The sequence below is a fragment of the Anopheles funestus genome, chromosome 2RL, assembly GCF_943734845.2.
Source record: "Anopheles funestus chromosome 2RL, idAnoFuneDA-416_04, whole genome shotgun sequence".
Lineage (NCBI taxonomy): Eukaryota > Metazoa > Arthropoda > Insecta > Diptera > Culicidae > Anopheles > Anopheles funestus.
Genome location: NC_064598.1, coordinates 8,094,075 through 8,114,459, shown reverse-complemented (window position 1 = coordinate 8,114,459; position 20,385 = coordinate 8,094,075). Strand labels below are relative to the sequence as shown.

The 20,385-nt window shown below is 44.2% G+C and overlaps 4 protein-coding genes across 7 annotated transcripts in view; 2 read left to right on the top strand and 2 right to left on the bottom strand.

The window, feature by feature from the left end:
• The window catches only part of LOC125761436 (uncharacterized), a 57,869-nt gene extending 45,514 nt beyond the window's left edge, over nt 1-12,355 (bottom strand). For 3 of the 4 annotated variants that reach the window (XM_049422560.1, XM_049422569.1, XM_049422563.1), the window contains exon 1: nt 12,056-12,355. In XM_049422560.1, the coding sequence (XP_049278517.1) occupies nt 12,056-12,094 (39 nt within the window). In that variant the 5' untranslated portion in view covers nt 12,095-12,355. The other variant, XM_049422570.1, reaches the window with a different exon arrangement.
• LOC125761447 (transmembrane protein 68-like) overlaps nt 1-20,385 on the top strand; it is a 50,841-nt gene that overhangs the window by 9,102 nt on the left and 21,354 nt on the right. The gene's annotated exons all lie outside the window — the stretch shown is intronic.
• LOC125761430 (translation initiation factor IF-2-like) lies at nt 12,457-17,807 on the bottom strand. The gene is made up of 7 exons (XM_049422556.1): nt 17,662-17,807; nt 17,409-17,568; nt 16,807-17,190; nt 16,603-16,739; nt 14,876-15,610; nt 13,064-13,221; nt 12,457-12,986 (listed from the first exon to the last, which is right to left on the bottom strand). The coding sequence occupies exons 3-7, from the start codon at nt 17,020-17,022 to the stop codon at nt 12,835-12,837; spliced, it is 1,398 nt and encodes a 465-aa protein (XP_049278513.1). The 5' UTR covers nt 17,023-17,190; nt 17,409-17,568; nt 17,662-17,807; the 3' UTR covers nt 12,457-12,834.
• On the top strand, nt 18,048-20,037 carry LOC125761435 (26S proteasome non-ATPase regulatory subunit 11). Its single transcript, XM_049422559.1, has 4 exons — nt 18,048-18,180; nt 18,440-19,107; nt 19,184-19,453; nt 19,516-20,037. Exons 2-4 carry the CDS (start codon nt 18,571-18,573, stop codon nt 19,957-19,959), a joined length of 1,251 nt encoding a protein of 416 aa, XP_049278516.1. The 5' UTR covers nt 18,048-18,180; nt 18,440-18,570; the 3' UTR covers nt 19,960-20,037.

The window sequence follows — 20,385 nt, the reverse complement described above, 5'->3', positions numbered from 1 at the left end:
GAGTTGCTAGTATTAAATTTTGAGCTTAAAAGTCGGGTTAGAGTCCTGCTAAAAAAATGTACTATTTTCAAACTGACCTGGCTCAATCAACCCAGAGATCGTTCTGCAACATTGAGCTGCTAATAGTTTACTGATATAAAATCAAATAAAAGCAACAATACGTACTTCTAACTTTTTTTTTTATTTAAGAAGATTTAGATTACATTTTCGTGTTTTTCTTACATTTAATTTCATTTTTATTTTTAAGAAATGGCAAATTTAAACCTTGACAAACAATTAAAAATATAGGTGCGCCTTGCAGTTTGCATAAATTCAGGCGTCACATCTGATTTTTTTTTTAATTTTGCTATCATCTTTGTTTTTATCTTTGAAACAAGTTGATGAATATTTATATGGAACGTTTCTGTTGCGTGAAGTTTCTTATCAGTTTTTTTTACTTATAAAGTACAATTGGCTAAAATTATGAGCTATTGTGAAGTAAACTACGCCATACTACGATGGTAAAACCTTTAAAAAGCTCCCAAATTCAAGTCGTAAAGTTCTGCCTGGTTTCATGAAACGAACTTTGTTGACGAGCAAACAGAATGAAGTGTGTTACCGTATCGTATCGACGTGAACCAATAACGCTTCGGCAAACCGAGGAGGCCATCTTCTTTGCATTATTCAATAAACTTCCAGCGGATCTATTTCGCTCTACCATGCGCCACTGCTGCATCAATTCATAGTGGGCCTGGGCACGCATATTCGTGCTCTATAAAATATTTATACCCTTAACCTTCGTCCGCTCGTACGGCCTACCGATCGTCCTTCTCTTGCCCCCCGCTTAACACCGACCCTGTGTCTGCATTATGCAGATTAATCCTCGCCACTCGGCTACACTTTCCTATCCGGCACAATCCCTTACCCGGTGTTAATCCGTACCAGTGCACAGCTTCAATACATTGTTCGTCACCGCTTTCTCGACTGCCTGCATTGCAATCGTTAGTGCTCACGGTGAGCATTCATGGGAGCACTTAATTTTGCGCCACCGAATAGACACCTCGGTCCCATCGGGAGTCACCACCACGGTTACCCCGCACAGCAGCGTAACAGTGCCGCCCGTACGCCGCATTGCAACGGTAACGCTGTATATCGGTGGCACGGATCTCGCGGCTTTCGATCATCCTTACACCGAGACCGCGCTGGGCTGATGGGGCGCCAACCGATTCCTGTTGTTCTTGTTGTCGACGGTGGCGTTATTGTTGCACACTCCAGCCCGATGGCTGGATGGTTGATCAATATTCGCCTGTGGCGCAAACCTACCACAACCGCGCCCATACGCAGGATGTGGTGGTACTGCGTGTGCAGTACGTAAATCGTGTTATCGTCTTGCAGCTGGCACCCCCGAAGGGACACGGGCCAACCTCGGATGGATGGATTCCATGTTCGAAAGTAGCTTCCTGACAGGCTGTTTCACCATGCCACGTTGGTACGGGGTACCGGGGTACACCAGACGTACGAAATCGGTTTAATTGACCTACGAACTTGTGTGTTTACAGTTGCAACCGTTTCCAAATGTCAGCGCAACAGATTTGGGACGGTTTCGAAGCGGGGCACTAGGTTTCACTAGTTGACGTACTGAGCCGGGGAACATAGGCAATTTGAACGGGATTTGACATTTAACCAATCGGCCGCAATGATGGCCTAATGTGATTTGCTCAAGTGCATGAACTCAATGAGTTGAAGGTTGCAAACGTACGAATTTTACGCCATGTTGAGTTTGTTAACATGGCAAATCGACAGTCAGACGGGTTTGTTATAACTTTGTAACAGAAGAACCATCGAGAATACAAATGTTGAATGTTAACAATGATTTTACAAACTAGAGATTGCATACATTTAGGCGTTGAAAAATACAAATATATCGACAACACCTTTCGGGGTTATTAACGCCTAAATGTATGCAATCAGTATTGCAAAAATACTAATGGCATACTAACATTTCATTTCAATCGTGTGTAATAGCATCGAGTTTTTTTACATCGAGTTTAATTGAAATCTCATTATAATTTCTATTTTAGTCAACTTTTACCTTATCGCATACGAAAATGATATGTCAATCCAGTCGGATTGGAGTAAAAAATGTTTCCTTAAAATTATTCCAACAAAAACATGCAAGTTTTCCGTCAAAGGGAGCGTCAAAATTTACATCACCCAATTTCAATCTCACCTTACCATGCTAGGAACGCAGTTCCGCGCCACAGATTACGCCAAACCATGCGACGCAAGAAACACACGCACCACACAATAGTTCTGGCGGACTGCAAAGCTTTTGCGCAAAGCGGGACAGCACCGGGGGCCAGTGGTGGTTGGTTGAATAATCAATAGACAACCGCAACTGCTTGCTCTGCTGCGTGTCATTTTTGCATTATTCTGCGACGTCGACCGTTTCCGCAGCGGGCTATTCCGCACATTATGGTTGCCGAATCCTCACGGGAGCCTAACGGCAGGCCAACTGACGCATAACATATCATTTCCGTCTCCGTGGATTTTCGGGATGCGTGCGATGAAGGATACGGTGCGAAAAAGGTTCCCTCCTTCTCATTTCCCCCGGTGAAAATCTCTGATCGAAAGCAATGGAAAATAAGTGACCCCCTCCCCCTCTCTCCCCTTGCCCTTTGAAAGGGGCGAAACACCCCAAAAACAACTGTCATTTACTACAGCACCGATGATGGCAAACAAATCGGCAGAAATAATTCGATCGACTGCAGCAGCACCGCGTGGCCGCTGCGGAAAGTAAATAAAATCCAACCATCCAACTGTGATCGGTCGGTTCAACATATTCGATTTTGCACCGAAATCGAATTTCCCCTGCAACCGGCACCAAGCAGCCTCTCCCCCCACCCCAAACCAAGCAAACCACTTCCACGACTAGGCGGCTCCATCCCAACTGGTGGCTATTTTTCTCGATTCCATTTCGATTTGCTACTGTCTTGCCATTTCGGATAGTTTCTGTATCTAGAGCATTTTCCCACGGCTCCCTCCCTTCGCATTCCGCTTGCTGCCCCATTTTTCCTCCTCCGGAAACACAGCCCCCTTCCCGCCTGCCTCCCTTACTCCTTCCCATTTTATCCGAACTTCATCTTGTTCCATCAATTGCAATTTCATTTCCACTGTGTGCACCATTTTGCCGGTTCAGGAGACTCATTTGGACGCTGATGTTGATGTTGCTGAACACGGGGACGACAATGGACCCGAACTCCAAATGGGTGCCATTTAATCGAATTGTATACGCAATTCAGCACGTATGGGAGAAATAAAATTAATGCCACTGGTGACGCAAATAAATCGTTGTCATTTGACACTACGGCCATCGTGTGCCTGCTGTGTACGTGTGTATGTTTCCCACAGTTGGACTGACTGCTTGCGGCAAACCGATGATATAAAACAACCACAAAGGGTGGGGGGGGGGGGGGGAACGGTCGAATGGTGAAAGCACCACCAAACCAACGAAAAAGCAAAACAAAAAAAAACAAACAAACAAGAAACGAAGAACGGTTGGTCCGATAATGGCCGAAAGTGCCGCAGACAACAATGGAAAAGGTGACACGAGCCGAGGGAAAGCCGGTTCCGAAATGGCCCTTTTACCACATGCTGTGAGTGTGTTTTTATCCTTCATTTGAGGGAAGTTGCCCCGTGCCATAGACCTTCGATACCTTCACGCTGGAACGTGTGAAACCATAAAACAATCGACGCGACGAATGGACGTACGCTGTCAAAAGGGCGAACTGTCAAGTAGCTATTTTGACAGCCGGTAGTTAGTGTGCTGCTGAGTGCAATTAGTAGCGGCAAAGCTTCATCCTTCGACTGACAACTGTCTTCAAAGGTCCGTTAAGAATCAGCACTTTTACGACACACACACAATGGCACACACGGGACAAAGGCCTCATTGAGCCTTAACTATCCCCGCATTTCGCAAACGCATAAATCTTTCGCTCATCCATATCCATTTCCCTATGTCCGTCTGGCCAGTGCCGGTGGGGTTTGATTGTTGTAAAACAATAAATTCTCTCCAGCTTATGGGAGTACAGGCGGCAACCCATCGTACCACAAGCTAAATTACGTCGCATTTGCAGATAAAAAGAAGGATCGTTTCTTCATCTCGTTCATCGTGTGCTTCAAGGTCTTTCGCCAGCAGCAACATGATGCGTCATAAAAGTTGATGTGAATGAAGTATAAGCAAAATGCTTCATTTTATTGCCATTTTGCATGAGTAATTGGATCATGAGAGGATTGGGGGAAATTATGACTCTTTTGCTTGTATTTAAGGGAAGTAGCTTTAGGCCTAACAATTGGGGAACAAAATCTGGGCTAGAATTTATAACCCAGTGCAAATTTTTACAGTCGCATTTATGTTGATACATAATTTTTGCAAATATTCAACAGATAAGAATATTAAATTTCTTCTCCATTTTTCCAAGTTGGACCATCTTGGCTACATTTCAAACAAATTAAAAAAAAAAGTGATGTGTATCTGAAGATTTCCATTTCTTTCTTTTATCATTAATTAATTTTTTTATTGCTTATTGAAGACACTATTTCAGATTCATATTTAAAACTGTAGTAAATGCAAAAATCAAAAAATGTTAATGTTTACTATCCGACTGACATCCTGAAGGAATCCTTGCGATCTTGAAGATTTCCGGGAATGATAACTTACTCCAACTGAAACACGTCACCTATCTTCTATAATTCTCCTAAAGCTATAACAATTGTTCCTTGAAATGTTGGCTACATACTTTTAGGTGATAGGAACCCAAAACCAAGTCAACGGAATTACCTCTAAGGATTCAACATTTTTTTGATCTAAAGCTAGTCAATTCCATAAATATCTAAAACGTGCGGACTATTCATCTTTCGTATCGTTTCAAATTACAAAACATTATGCTATAATGGTTGAGTTGAAGTTGTGAATTGAATTCCAGCAAAAAAATAAAATGTGAATATCTCAAAAGCAAACATTAAAAATTGCCATCTTTTCTTACGATTATAACCAAACCACATATAATTTATCATATAAAATCAATGCAAAAATTTTACCAAAACAGAGCTTTTTATCACAATCTTTGCGTCGAGAGTATCAAACGACAACAGATTACTATAACAATGGAGGTAAATTACTTTTAACCAAAAAAAACAAACGCTAGAAAGCATGCTTGCAAAAGTAATTTATCGACTCTATTGACCCGTACTTACGGCCCCGTTCATCATCACTAATGACCCACACATCCATGTTGCTGACAATGTTGAACGTCAGTTAGTCAATTTCATCATCAATATTCTTGTCCCTTTGCTACATTCGCTCCAAAAATCACAAACAGCGAGAGTTTTCAGTTCAAAATGTTTTTTTTTGTTTTGTTTTTGGTTTGTTTCGCTGAACCCACTCCAAAATTAGCCCACGCGAATTGATGGAATAAATTATAAAGGTAAATTATACCCAGGGCGCGCGTACCTACCACACTCGCAACTCGTACCATAATCCAACGCCTGACCAAGAGATCCGAGTTGGTTGGTTTCCTGTGTTATCGTTTGTTTCTTTTTTTTTCGTTCTTCCTTCAGTTGGTTGTTAATATATCCTTTTATCGGTGTTTCCGTTGCTTTTTTGTTTGCGCTTCACTCGTTATGGGCGATGGCGATCAGCGACGAGTATATTCGTCCCTTTGGTGCGCGAACAAAACATAAAAGATAGCCCAGTTGGTATGTATATTTATTCAAACAAATGAATGAGAACCTTCCACCAAAAGCGGCAAAGGGGGCGAGAAGGCTTCGTTATGCTGATGATTATCACGAATTTTTCTCGTATTCCTCCTGGCGAAACCTCCAGTTTCCACCATGCATTGGTTAGAACACAACGCGGCGAGAAAACAAATAACAATCGAAATGATCAACGGCATACGGCCGATTCAACAGGGGACGAAGGAGAAGGGCGAGCGAGAGAGGGCTTGAGCACAGGTCCAGGACATTGTAGAAACCATACTTGTGGCCATCCTCCTTTCCAACCATCTGCAAAAAAACGACCTACCTTTCTCGTGCGGTTTAATCGCTTGGTGTAACCGCTTTACTGTCCCGGTGTACCACCGGGTGCCCTTACTGGCACAAGAACGACCAGACCTGCTTAAAAAATGAACCTCAATTTCGCCCACTCCCGGGGCAGCTTAAAGTGACAACCAGATAACCGTAAATTTTTACCCTCCCCCACCCCATAAGGAGAACCCCGTGTGCCTCGATTGGGCAACAGGGCAAAACAAAGCGAAAATAAAAAATATAACCGAGCAAAGCAAAACCGGCACACCCCGGTGGTAAACAAATTAGCAATCGTTTGATTAACTTTTTATAGCACTGCACTGCTTAATTATTTCACCATGTGTTGAGGGAGGGAAAAGTTTTGGGAGAAAGCGAGGGAGGGTGGTGAAATGGGTTGAATGTTACGATGGGTGGTAACAACAAAAAAAGATCAGTGAGATGGAGTATTTTGTCAATCTTTTCTTGTTGACAATTTTCCAACCCAGAACTGGGAATACTTCATCCAAGCACGAACCGAAAGCTCCATTTTACAAAACACGAACATTTCGGTACTTGCTGAGAGAATTGTGGGATAGTACTAGCAGCGGGCTTGAAGCAGGAGCTTCCTTTTTGCAGGATACTGTGTCGTGACTCGTTCACCTCTTCATTTGCGAAATTGACGATACGTGAAAGTCTTCGTGCTGCTCGGGTTTGAGCCTGATGGCACCTCCGGAGTACTGGAATGAGTGCTGATGATCAACGACCCTCCCAGAATGTTTCGCGTTAATGTTGAAACAACTTGAATTATTTCCACCGAAATGTTTGTACCTTTCCCTTAAAACTCACCCGAACAAACACACACACAGGCAAATTTTCTTCACCGGATAGGTCCGAAACGAAACGTTGCGGTGGTTGTGCTGGAAGCTTTTACGATGGTTCATAAAAATACAAATTACTTTTACATTCTCCGACGCTTTGCTCTGGCAGCCGCCACCACCGCCGCGTGTACCCGGCGTCTTATGTTGCAAATTCACGATTACGATAACTTGATAGCGCCGCGAGTAAATCCGTGCCCATGACGCACAGGACGCAAGTTCACGATCCGACAATGTTTCTTTGGCATAAAACAGTAACCGTACACCACCCGCCCTTCGGTTCACAGCTCGCCGATCTCCTTTTATCCGGGCCAAGTCGTCGGCGACCATGGTGAAATGGGGAAACATTGTATCGCCGTAGTATCGGTTCAATCAAATTGCCTGATGGATGATGAAGCCGAAAACGGACTAAGGAAACACACGCGGACACAACTACTACCCCCCTCGGGGGGCTAAAACAAATCCCTTAAGAGTGTCTTCAAAATCCACTTAGCCTTCCTCTACTTGCAGGTGGACCCTGGGATGGGGGAGAGTCGGATCGGGTGGAGCAGGGTTCACACGAAAATAAGCGGAAATCTACTTCCATTTGCCGCAGAACATAAGAACGCAAGCTGAGTTCCGATATTGGATATTCGTTTCGTCGGTACTAGGCGTAGGACTGCTTGCGCCCCAGCTTTAACTCGCACTCGCACCCTCTGTCTCATGCACTCCCGTCGAAGTGTCGTCCGTCCCGCTGCTAATTGATTGATGTTATTCAATCAATCCGTTCCGTTCGGAAGGAAAAAAGGTTGGAAATGGGATGCGGGGGATGTTTCATGTTGCGTTAATATCCCCTCCAGAATCTGGTGTTACTCCTGGCCGTAGTTTGGTTAGGCTCAGCAACAGCAGCAGTAGAAGTAGCAAATGAATTGTAGCAATTTAGGGGCTTTAGCGAGAGACGCTTGTTCGGGGGGCCTGTTGAGACATTACCGGGCAACAGCAACCAAGAACCGTGCTAAAGGCAACCTAAAACCATAACAGGACATTAATAGCGAATACTGCTGGGATAGGCGGTTTTGGCGGCGAGTTCGTCTTACTGATTTCTTACGACCGTTCGCTTTCGGAAAGGGTATGTGTGTGTGTGTGTGGCTCGTGTGGTTCGTGTGGCAACAAGAAATACGGGTTGTCTTGGGTAAGCATTCTTAGCAAGTAGCAAATTAAGTTGAACAGTCTGGAAATAGCTGGAACATATAAAAACGTAGTTGCCGCTTGCCGAGAAGTACTAATTTATCTTTAGTGCGTTGGTCGTATCTGTTTATTAAATATGAATGACCGACAGAATGACTCACAATAGCTGCAATCCGTACAAAGGATCGCGGCGTGTGAGCTTTGGTTAAGGTGGGAGTGTGGAGACAAAACTTTATTCATTGATACAACTCAATCCACCTTCAAACGAATCCCATTTGTCTAATTTATATCAGTACGTGGGATACTACACTACGTCTCTCAGTACTAATCGGAAATTTGTTTCTTTGTGATAAGTTGTCCTATGCCGCTTCAATAAATGATCTCTACAACAACGTTTTAGTACCTGTATCTTATGATTATGGTAAACTACATTTATCACGAATTGGTGATACAATCCGCATACTTGTCTTCTACTTTTGTAGCACTACAGCCTCAAGAAGATAGTTAGTCCTGCGTACGGAGGTTTGGACCGGATGGGATTTGATTCCCGGTCCTGTCTTGTAGAGACTGGCGTCTCAACCAAAGTTTGGACAGAACATCATTACGTGGACGATAGAGTTTACTCTTGTAGAAAGTCGCTTAACGTGATAGGGACTACGTGAATAGCAGTACATCAGTCCCAGTTTTGTTGAGCTAATAATTGAAGGTGCCTAGAGTAATATGGGTCATGTGATCACGTGTTTTCTTGGACTGCGATCTCCTCTGTAGTGTATATTTCTATTTCTGCGAAGATCCTCAGACATATTTCATCTCTTGTTCTTATGAGAATTTTATTGAGAGCATTACCATCGACTAATGTCTTGAAATTCTCCTTGACCAGCATGGAAGTAATAGCTGTCTATATCAGGTGAAGGCGCATGGAGTCCTGTACTGACACGCTCCACTGATGCGTGTTTGGCTGACATTTCCCAACAAAGGTTCTTCCAGTTTTCTGCCCAAGTCGACAATTGCCCGTCGACTGCAATACTAAATGACATATTCAAACCCAGATTCATCAGAGATTCAGAGTTAACATTTTCGTACACTGAAGGAAGCTTAACAATTCTAAAGATACTTATTTAGTATTAATACACTTCTACTCGATCATCCTCATCTACATCGTTCCCTACCCTTTGGTACCGTAGTAAATAGTTGGCAGCTTTTACAGAAAGTAATTACCCTCCTCCAAAGGGAATGGGAAACCACGTAAAACAATCTCACGAAGCTTTATCTTACTACCGTTACGCCGTTATTCTGCGTATTTCCATTTACCCTTAGAGGATTCGCGCTAAGAAAGAATGTGGCTAAATGTATATGTGAGTGTATTGTGTGGGGAGTTTTCCGTTTCTTTTTTTCCCTTTCTCCCACACCCTTGATCATTGCAGACGTTACACGGAGTTATCTTCGGGTGTAAACTTCTGCGCGCACTACTGCATCACCGGAGGGCTTTGGCAGGTGGTTGCAGTTCTTTTTACAAGGACGACTTGCAAGGAAGAAATATGAAGGCATGCAATCACAAACACACACACCCACACACACGCACTCATCCTCATCTTCCATCGCCGAAATCCGTCGTGCTGCCGCGGATGTCTTTCCGGAGCGGTGATTAAGTCGAAAAAGCTCATTCGGGCTTATTTGATATAACCCCACATGCCAGGCGTCTAAACAATCGGCATACCACTCGAAAGCGTCGGTAAAGTAGTTGCTTATACCGCGAAAGGGAAGGTGGTTTTTTTTGCTCCGTTGTTTGTTCGCTTTCGCACCGAACCGGGAAATATGATATCCTTTCGACACCTGCTCCTGGCACCACGTCCCGGTTCGGAGTGATTTTGTAACCATCATCAGGTTCGTTTTTTTTTCTTTAGTTTGCTGAAAGCTTCAAGGTATGTTGGTGTGGTACAGAACTTTCCCTCATCGGAATTTACCAGAGCGAGTGTCACACACATATGCCATCACCCAGTTTCTCTGGCTCGTGAAGGTGATCCTTTTTCTTTCTTTTTTTTTAAGCGATCAAACATAATCTTTTCAACTACGTTTACACACGCATCATCGGGTGTCGCACTGGTGAAGCGGGTAAAAACGTTGGTTGACATTTTTGCCGTTTCGCTTATGGAGCAGTTCCCTTTTTTTGTCCCCCTACAGTCGATTACTCCTCACCACTTCTCTGCAGAGAGGTAAGGATAATGCCAAAGAATGTCTACACACGTGAGGCAGGAATGGAAAAAAATGGGTGGATTTATAGTGGAATGGAAACCTCATGTTTGAATTTCCACGATAAGCACCATCACTCACGAACGCGTGTATGTTTGGGAGTTTGGAAGCGATTTGCAAAAACCCTCAAGTCTCTGCGGTTTTAGACACACTCAAGCGCACACAGACACATACTCTTGCGCAAAGCTAAAACCATTTGGTGTGCGGTAAAACTAGAACCAGTACCAACCGGCAACGGGGAACTAAATCTTCCCTGATCTATCTACCTCGGTAAGACATGGCGGAGTGCTTGGTGGAGAACGTCTGGGTGGTAGTACGTCACCAATATGGGAAACAAAGAACGTACATGCAGAAAACATGCATGGCCCCCAGGCCCCAAGACACACACGCACACACACACACACAACAGTGTCCTGGATATTGCCCGTGTGAAGAATTCAATAAGGAAAGGCTTAAGCTTAAGGTTGATGGAGCCTTGTTTTGTTCATGGTAGTGAAATGGTAAAAAAATGCACATCCTTCATGCCGTACTTTGGAGTAAATGGGGTGTACGTAGGATGGTAAAACAAAAACGTACCCAACATGCCGGAAGCAGTCGTTTTGTTTTATTACCCCACAGCTAACAGCTTGGCTTGTTGGGAATTTGTGCGTCCGTTGTTTAATGCTGAACAGAAGAAGAAAAAAAAAACAAAAAAGCCATACAAAAAATGTGTTCCATTCCATTGCATGTAGATCATCGATGGGTAATAAATTGACTTTGCGAAGATTTAATTATGCTTCCATGCTTCGAAAAAGACAGCACATAAAAGTTGCCAAGTGCAACTTTTGCCCTGCTGTTTGCTCTTGAGTCTTCGTTCTTCTTCACATCTCATATCATGGTTTTACTGTACAAGTGAATTCCACAAAGCATCTTTGCCCAAAACTTCTTTCCCTTACCACTGTGTCGGTCCATCATCTTAATGGTGGGTACGGAGAGCAACAAATCGGTAATGGAATTACCGTCCTAAAGCACCGAGAGGTATTACAAACTTTTATGTGATGATAAAATTGTAACAGCACATCAATCACGTCCATATACGACCCAACGAGCCGTGTAAGTGAAACTTTGCCATATCGTATCATTCTCCCATCAACTTATCACATCTTATCTTCGCGCTGCTCTCACTGGTGCAGTCACTGTACACGTTCGGAAGCCGAAACCATGTCGTTTGTTAATGATTCGCCCATAAAGAAACGTTTTCGATCGTACATTGCGAAACAGTGTGCATGTTTTGGGACGATTTACCTTAAATTTGTAGAAAAGGATGTTACGCATTTGCTGTTGCATAAAACAAAAGTTTCAGGGCAGACAATTAAGCACGTTCTTGGGAAGGAATTAAAATGTGCAATTAAAACTGTACGTGTTTTTATTTTTTGCTACAAATATTGCACGCCACAATCTTGCCAGTTCCCTCTATCTCTCTCTCTCCTCACAAGTGCATATCAATTTTATGTTTGTGAGCTCACCACTTATCAGCTGTATGACATTGAAAGTGATGGAGCTCAGCGAAACAATAACGATGTTAGTATTGAAAAGTTTTTTTTTTCGAACGATCGATGGGCTTTAGGATTTATGTATTATCATCATGGATTCACATTCATAATGTGCTTATTACCGTTAAACATTCCACCCTGGAAAACAATGCTGAAGGGCGCTTCTTTTACTAAGCAAAACAAACTCACCTGTACGAGGGTTTCTTCCTCGGAAATCATCGTTGCCATTGGTTACACTCTCTCTGTCTCTCTCTCTAATCTTCTGTTAGTATATACCACACGCACAACGCACACAATTCACGCACTCTGGGAACACTTTTCACGAACAATTTTATCTTACTTTCTTCCTATTTTCCTGCCTAAAAAACACAATGTTTACCGGCAGTGAACTTCACTGTTGTTGTTTATGTCATCTGTTCCGTGACCTACCCTTTGACAAAACTGTCAAACAAAACGTACGCTTCCGCGCAAGTCACGCATCGCGTATATTATGGTGAGATCGAACGCCACCGAATGAGTGGGTGAAGCTAGTAAATGTCATCAGACAGCGCTAGAAATGCCATATGCAGCAACACAAAAACTCGCAATACTTCGCTTGTGTTCACCTAAATGTGAATTAAAATTCTTTTTTTTTCTTCTTTATTCATATAATGTTAACAAACTACGTGAGAATCCTTTGTACATGATACACTGTTTCATATATAGCGTTTACTGGTAGTATAGTTGAATAAAACTAACTTCGAACTTATATTGTAAGTCACGATGTCGTCACTCCTGGCAATATATAGGTGTACAAACTTTACCAGAGTCCCGCAAATGCATTCGTGTGTCTTGCTTAATGATACGTCGTAATAATACCCATTTAAAGGTATAGAGTTCACCTAATGTCCACAGTAGCGGATATTAGTTTAAAACGGCTTGCCTGTTAGTGTAGGTTAATGTATGGCTGGATCGATCGATGAGCTGCTTCAGATGCGTACCGAATCGAAGCCATTCATATACTGATCCATTTCTTTATCGAGCGACGACTTCGTGTTTGCCATATACTGATCCAGCTCACAGTCCAGCTCTTCGCGGCTCTTGGGCTGCTGCTTTACATGTCCGGTACGATTGTTTGAAGCTGTAAAGAGAAAGTTAAGGCGAACGGTTACAATTTACAAATCTCACGACCAAGCAAGCAAATGTGACACCACTCACCACTGCGTCCACGAACGCGCGAATTTGCACGGCGTGATCGGGATCGTCCACGTCTACTGGATGCTGCACCTGCACCTCCTCCACCATTAGCTCTGCCGCCGTTGTTGGCTGCTCCCGCCATTGCTTTACCACCCGCTCCTTTGCGTTTGGGCGCTTCTCTGCAAAGAAAATAGTGATGGTCGTTGTTCAAAATTCAGTCATCCGGATGCTGTACACCCTCATGCTGCATTCGATGATGTTGCTTTACGGAGAAGAACGGAAGAGAATGTATGATCCAGTTCCGATAGACGAAGGCGAAGTAGACCAATCCGCTTGCACCACACCCATCATCGTTCGGTGGGATGATCGTTTGCAGGACAGTTTTCAAGATGCAGACAATATCGCTACATCTCGAAGGAAAACAAATACATTTAGCGATAGTGATAGAGCAAATATTCCCCGGCAAATACCTTCAATCAGAAATATGTTTAAACCACACATGAGGTTTCGTTAATGGTTATCTCACCAGTACAGCACAACGACCAGTCCCAACAACCGCTTTCACACCAACAACGACACTAGTAGAGAAGATTACGATCTTTACGCGCTTTCCTTTTCACATCTCCGATGCGCATCTAGCTAGCCCGCCCAACACAGCAGATGAAGCAAGTTGGAAAATGTCCTTTCCCTTTCTCGTTCGTTGCGGCCACATACACACACACACATATGGCTGTTGTTGATGATGATGTTGTCTGACATTGCGCTTCAGTGCGATTACGCAGCAGCAGAAGCGCATACAAACGACAGTTTATATTTGCCATCCGTTCGAAACGAGCAGGAGTCATGTTTTTGTTGCTGGGGTAACGCGTACTGTCACTTTTCCAACAATATGCGCGTTTTCTCACCCAAATGTTCAATTACTGCTCGTCATCTCAATTGCTCAAAGTTGCTATAGCAACCATAACGACTCCAGGACGCGGACGCTTTCTGTTATCTCCATTGCACAGCCAGAAACAGAAATGCTTAACTGCGTATCAACACGGCGAGTTAGAGACTACGGCACGTGTCCTGAGCAGAACACGGTATGCAACGCGGTAAATACTCGATTATGCTCTGCCCATTCAATGCTATCGATTCCTTTGGAACGACAAAAGAACTGGACAATCGAGGAGTGCGACTCTTTTACCAGCGTTGCTTCGTAAGTCAATCTCAAACCGGCGATAGTAGCTTTACTGCAAATATGACAATCATTATTCAACACGATGAGATGCCGTTTCTATCCTCCGCTGGGGCCGGAGCTAAAATGAGAAGGTCGTTGGTAGTGGTACGGACGGATCGATGGTTTCCGACTGAATTAATCCGTATGACAAACTATATGACAGTGACGATTCTTTTTGCATCGGGCGTCTTCATTTCGGAGGAGTATGAAAACATGCTTGTCTCGTACTGTTCGTGCTTCTTCCGTGTTTGGCGTAAGGAATCGTCCACATCAAAGGGCGCAAATAAGCTTGGTGAATCGTTTAACATGTCATCGTCAGCTTTGTGACTAACATACGAATCAAACCCTTTACATAAGTAACTGCAGAACTTTAGAAAGAAGCATTCGAACCCGCCTGCGGATTGCTTCAGTTGACCCCTATTAAGGTTAAGTGGTGGAATAAATATTGCTCCCTCACATCTGCCAGCCTTGGGGGGGGAGGGAAATGCTTTCTCTCTGTCCGTTTTCCTTTTCAAGATATGCAGACTCTTTCCGTCAGTGGTGTATAGCACGTGTCAGGTGGGATAGCCCATTTTATGGATCACCGCGCGCCTTTGAATTTCAACTAGCATTACCTCTTCAGCGGGCGTCCAGCGCGTGCACCGGCCGTTGAGGCATTAGGCACACCGCGGCGGGTGCTACGGCTTCGTTTAGTCACTCGGCCTCCATTGGCCCGTCGGCCACTGGCAGCGTTGGTTGGCTCGTTCGTACGATTCATACCGAGCCGGCTGTTCACGCTTCCCGCTCGTGTTCTAGATCCGACACGTTTACGCGATCGCGATCGTGCTCGGCCATTTTGGGCTCCAGACGGCGGCGCATTAGCTGCTGCTGCTGCTGCTGCTCCACGGACACGGCTTCGACTGCGGCTACGGCCACGTGCGCCGACCGCACCGTTAACTGTACCCAACCGATTGGCAATCAGGTTGTTGCGGTTTATACGCCGTCGGGCATCATTTGGTGCGATCGTTTTACGAGCTGTGTTCAGTCCATTACGACTTCCGGCGCGAGCCAAGTTGGTACGGGATCCGGCCCGAGTTAAGTTGGTGCGGGATCCGGCACGGGTCAAGTTGGTGCGGGATCCGGCGCGAGTCAAGTTGGTGCGAGAACCGGCACGTTGTAGGTTGGTCTGTGAGTTCGAACGAGTAAGCGAAGGCTGTCGTCCGCGGGATGTGCTGCGATTCCGTGAAGCACTTCGTCCTCGTGACATACTGCGACCGCGGCTTACGTTACGGGCCGCACCCAGGCGGGAAGAGACCGTCGGTGTACGACCACGCACCCTCTGCAACAGTTCCACCCGATCAGCATTCATCCTGGAGATAAATTGGAAAAAGGGGAAATTAAGTTTTATCAGTTAAAACTAAATTAAATTCACATCACAACGGACGATCATTTCGATCGTCGGATGATAGCGAAAGACTTTCAATTTCATGTAAAGAAGCGTAAGTCCCAGAAATCAAACATGACAGAATTTATTTCTGGCTTTTCCGTCGTTTTTTTTTTACTGTTCCCTTACAGTACGACACAAAATTCAGAAACACAGGTTTCGAAAATGATGCTAACCTTTACCCAAGGACAACTGCGTACGTTTAGCACGGTGTACTGTACCTTTGCCTCAGAATCGAGCAGCAAAAGGCTCAAGACTGATTCGTGGCACAGAGTTTAATCTTCCTTGAATTATGACATCAAATTTGAGGAACAAAATCAAAAGTGATGTTAACCTATATTCAAGGTCAATCGTAACGAAGAGTTGTATTTCCATTGGCCTGTACTTTGCCATTGCATCACAACAGAAAAAGAAACTATCTGTCCTGATTCGTGGCAGTGAATATAGTTTCCCTTGAATTATGACATCAAATTTGAGGAACAAAATCAAAAGTGATGTTAACCTATATTCAAGGACAATCGTAACGAAGAGTTGTATTTCCATTGGCCTGTACTATGCCATTGCATCACAACAGAAAAAGAAACTATCTGTCCTGATTCGTGGCAGTGAATATAGTTTCCCTTGAATTATGACATCAAATTTGAGGAACAAAATCAAAAGTGATGTTAACCTATATTCAAGGACAATCGTAACGAAGAGTTGTATTTCCATTGGCCTGTACTATGCCATTGCATCACAACAGAGAGAGAAACTATCTGTTCTGATTCGTGACAGTGAATATATTTTCCCTTGAATTATGACATCAAATTCGATTAAAAGAAACGAAGGTGATGTTAACCTATGTTCAAGGAGCATGAACATTATTAGTTTGCGACTGAAAATATGATAAATGTTTTAACAGTATTCTTAAATACTTACGTTGCTACATCGGTAAAGCTGTTTGATCGCTGCAAACGGCGTACACCGCCGGGCAGCCGAGTCATGGTACGCTTCATCTGCTGCGCCAATGTATTACGCTGAAGCCGTTGCCTGGCCGAACGAATGTTACTGGTCGTCTAAAAATACACCGATGTGATATTAGTACCAAACTCCTACACCTCGTTCTTCAAGCTTTTAACTTACTTTTGTGGCCAGCAGCGCATGTAAACGATCCCACTGATCAATTAGTCGACGGTTGCTATCTACCATGGCAACAGGATTCGGCCGGGCAAGCGGTGCTTCCATCATTACCGGAGCCGCGCCGTATCCAACATGCGTTTTGGTCATCGATGTGAAGCGATCATTCAACGACACACCCGTCGTGTTGACGAAATGTATTTTGCTCATCCCTGCATTCATCTTGGCGATTCTGATAGAAGCAACGGCTTTACACTTTGCAACACACAAGCGCAATCTCGAGCGCGTCTACACACTCACACAAACACCTTCACACAAGTGTGCGGTATGTACCAGGAATGATGGGGAAGGTGTGTACTTTAGGCTGGTCTTTGTCAAAATGGTGATTTTCTGCCGAAGAAAAAGCAACAACAAAAAAAGCAGTCAATTAAAATAAAAACCACAACTGATCTGTTGCATCCTGCGTCCGTGCGCATGAGATCACTCGTGCAGGCAGGGATTCTATTTTCGGAACCGTGAACGCCGCCATGATGACGAAATTCAACAGTGTGCTTAGATGCGCAAAAAAAATCACATGAACCAAGGAAGCAAATACCAAACGAACTCACCTCACACAATCCACAAATCACTTTTACACGAGACGATATTTGTTAATGTACCACGAAAACCACTTTTTCTCTAGTCTTTTGCTTAGATTTTTACAATCTAACTTTTTCTCTGCACTTCCGCCACAACACCGCGTACAACTACGACGTGATCCGTTTCGGGCTGTAATGACCAAGGGAAAGATGCAGAAAAGGGTTTTAAATACTTTTCGCATGTGAAGGGCTATCGATACCTTTGATTTCAAGCTAAACGTACCTGTTCGTTTCAGCAGTTACCCTGGTTTTAATAATTTTTATGAAAGCTTCTCTTGCTACCCACGTTCTGAATTTGTGCCTGCCAGCGAACGAATGCGTTGACAACAGGAACAAATATCGGGCATAAGACGCAAGCCGAAGACGTTTGGCCTTATTGTAGACGTTTGATACACATTATCGTAAAAATACTTTGGCTACATTACCATTTGTAAATTTAAAATTCTCCATTTTTTTTTTTTTTTAAAAAACTGTTGTAATTTTACCCAACATAACCCAAAATAATTGAAAAATAAATTAATATTTGCCAACATAAACGCTGGAACGCTTCGGAAACGGTTGGTTTCCAATCTGAAACCAGCGCTGCCAATCTAGCCGCGCGAAACGTCATAGAATGACTGAACAGAAATAGTACTGTCAAACCGCTTCATCAAAAACCAATCGTCCACGAACATTTCGTCTAATTGTTGCGCGAATTTCACGAAATATAATTGATCTTCAAGTGCAAATCATTCCGTTTTCGGTGAGTCAAGCTTCTGGTGCAAAGGCAAACGTGAAGGACTAGCAGAAGGGCATGTGTTTTGCGTTCGAAAATGTACAAAATCCGAACTTGTTGACATCTGCTTCGGCGTAGCGTTCCGATGACTTGTGCGATTTTGAACGTCATTGTCCTCGAACCGAGACACATGCACGGCTTTCCGCATTCCTGCCTCTTCTTTGTCCCTGACGAATGGTTGGCTGGAAACAAAAGGCATTTAAAATCTTGAATCAAACACTTTCAGCCACTCAACGTTTTAAACGCTGATTCACATTACCGTGTAGCGAGAGTCGTTTGCATTGACAGTACGGAGACAACCCTAGCAACGATAGAACATACAAAGGCACAGTACTACTGAACCACAGTTGTATCGAGATGGCTGGTGCTATGCTGATCGACCGTGCCCAATCGCACTCGCTGAATCGGCAGGATATGACCAACTTTGCCCGTGATCTCGAGGTGGACGAAAACGATGAAGAACAGATCAGACAGAAGGAACAGAAAATTCTCGAACTGGGCGAAACGTACAAGAAGGAAGGCAAGGCCAAGGAGCTGGCTGATCTTATCAAAGTGACCCGTCCGTTCCTGAGCTTCCTGAGCAAGGCGAAAGCTGCCAAACTGGTACGTTCGCTAGTTGATCTGTTTCTTGATCTGGAAGCCGAAACAGGTATAGAAGTGCAGTTGTGTAAGGAGTGCATCGAATGGGCGAAGCAGGAAAAGCGCACCTTCCTCCGGCAGTCGCTTGAGGCTCGACTGATTGCGCTCTACTTCGACACGGGCATGTACACGGAAGCGCTTAATCTTGGCAGCCAGCTGTTAAAGGAACTGAAGAAGCTGGACGATAAAAATCTGCTCGTCGAGGTACAGCTGCTCGAGAGCAAAACGTATCACGCCTTGAGCAATTTACCGAAGGTATGAACAAATCCGGAAGCTTATCCGTATTAGCGAAGAAGGAATCTATCTCAAACATTTTGTTTCTCCATTGTAGGCCCGTGCCGCCCTCACGTCCGCACGTACTACAGCTAATGCAATCTACTGTGCACCGAAGGTGCAGGCTACGCTTGATCTGCAATCGGGAATTTTGCATGCGGCCGACGAGCGTGATTTCAAAACCGCCTTCTCGTATTTCTATGAAGCGTTCGAAGGATTCGATTCTGTGCAGAGCAGCAAGGCACTGACCGCACTGAAGTACATGCTGCTGTGCAAGATCATGCTCGGTCAGTCAGACGATGTGAATCAAATTGTCAGTGGCAAGCTGGTACGTACCAAAACTAGCTGTAAAGTGTGTTAAGAATGTGATAGATGTGATTTCCGTTACAGGCCATCACATACTCGGGCCGCGATATCGACGCCATGAAGGCGGTCGCGGAAGCATCGCACAAACGCTCGCTGGCCGACTTTCAGGACGCTCTGAAGCAGTACAAGAAGGAACTGGAGGACGATGTGATCGTGAAGGCACATCTGGGCACACTGTACGATACGATGCTCGAGCAGAACCTGTGTCGTATTATCGAGCCGTACTCACAGTGTGAGGTGAGCTTCATCGCAGAACAGATTGCCCTGCCCATCGCTCAGGTTGAAAAGAAGCTCTCACAGATGATTCTGGACAAGAAGTTTAGTGGCATTCTGGATCAAGGTATAGGCGTGTTGATCGTGTTCGAAGAAACGCCGGTCGACAAAACTTACGAGACTGCACTGGAAACGATACAGCACATGGGCAAGGTGGTCGATACGCTCTATCAGAAGGCGAAGAAGCTGACGTAAAACGTGGTGGTTTTTGTTCCCGGCAACGGTTAGCGCATAATGCAAATTAATTAATTTGTCTACCAGTCTTAACCTCTACCCTCCGTATCGTGTTGTTTTTTTTCCGGCTCAAAGAAACAAAACTCCCCACTTGTGTAGAGAATCCATACCACGGGTTATCTATTACAAAACTCTCTCTATCTCTTCTTTCATTCAAAACAAATCCGACTGACGAATGTAAAATTTCATTTTTAAATCTGAATGTTCACTGCTCCGTAGTCAGGCTGAAAGTTAAAATTGCAAATATGTAAGTTAGTTGGCCAATGTAAGTGCATCCTTGAAATGAAATCTTCCGCCGTAAAGGAATAAATTGTCCGTACAAGAAGAAAATCATTTGCACAGCTAACTAACCAACGCCTGACAATGCATTAGTCTATTCCATAATTT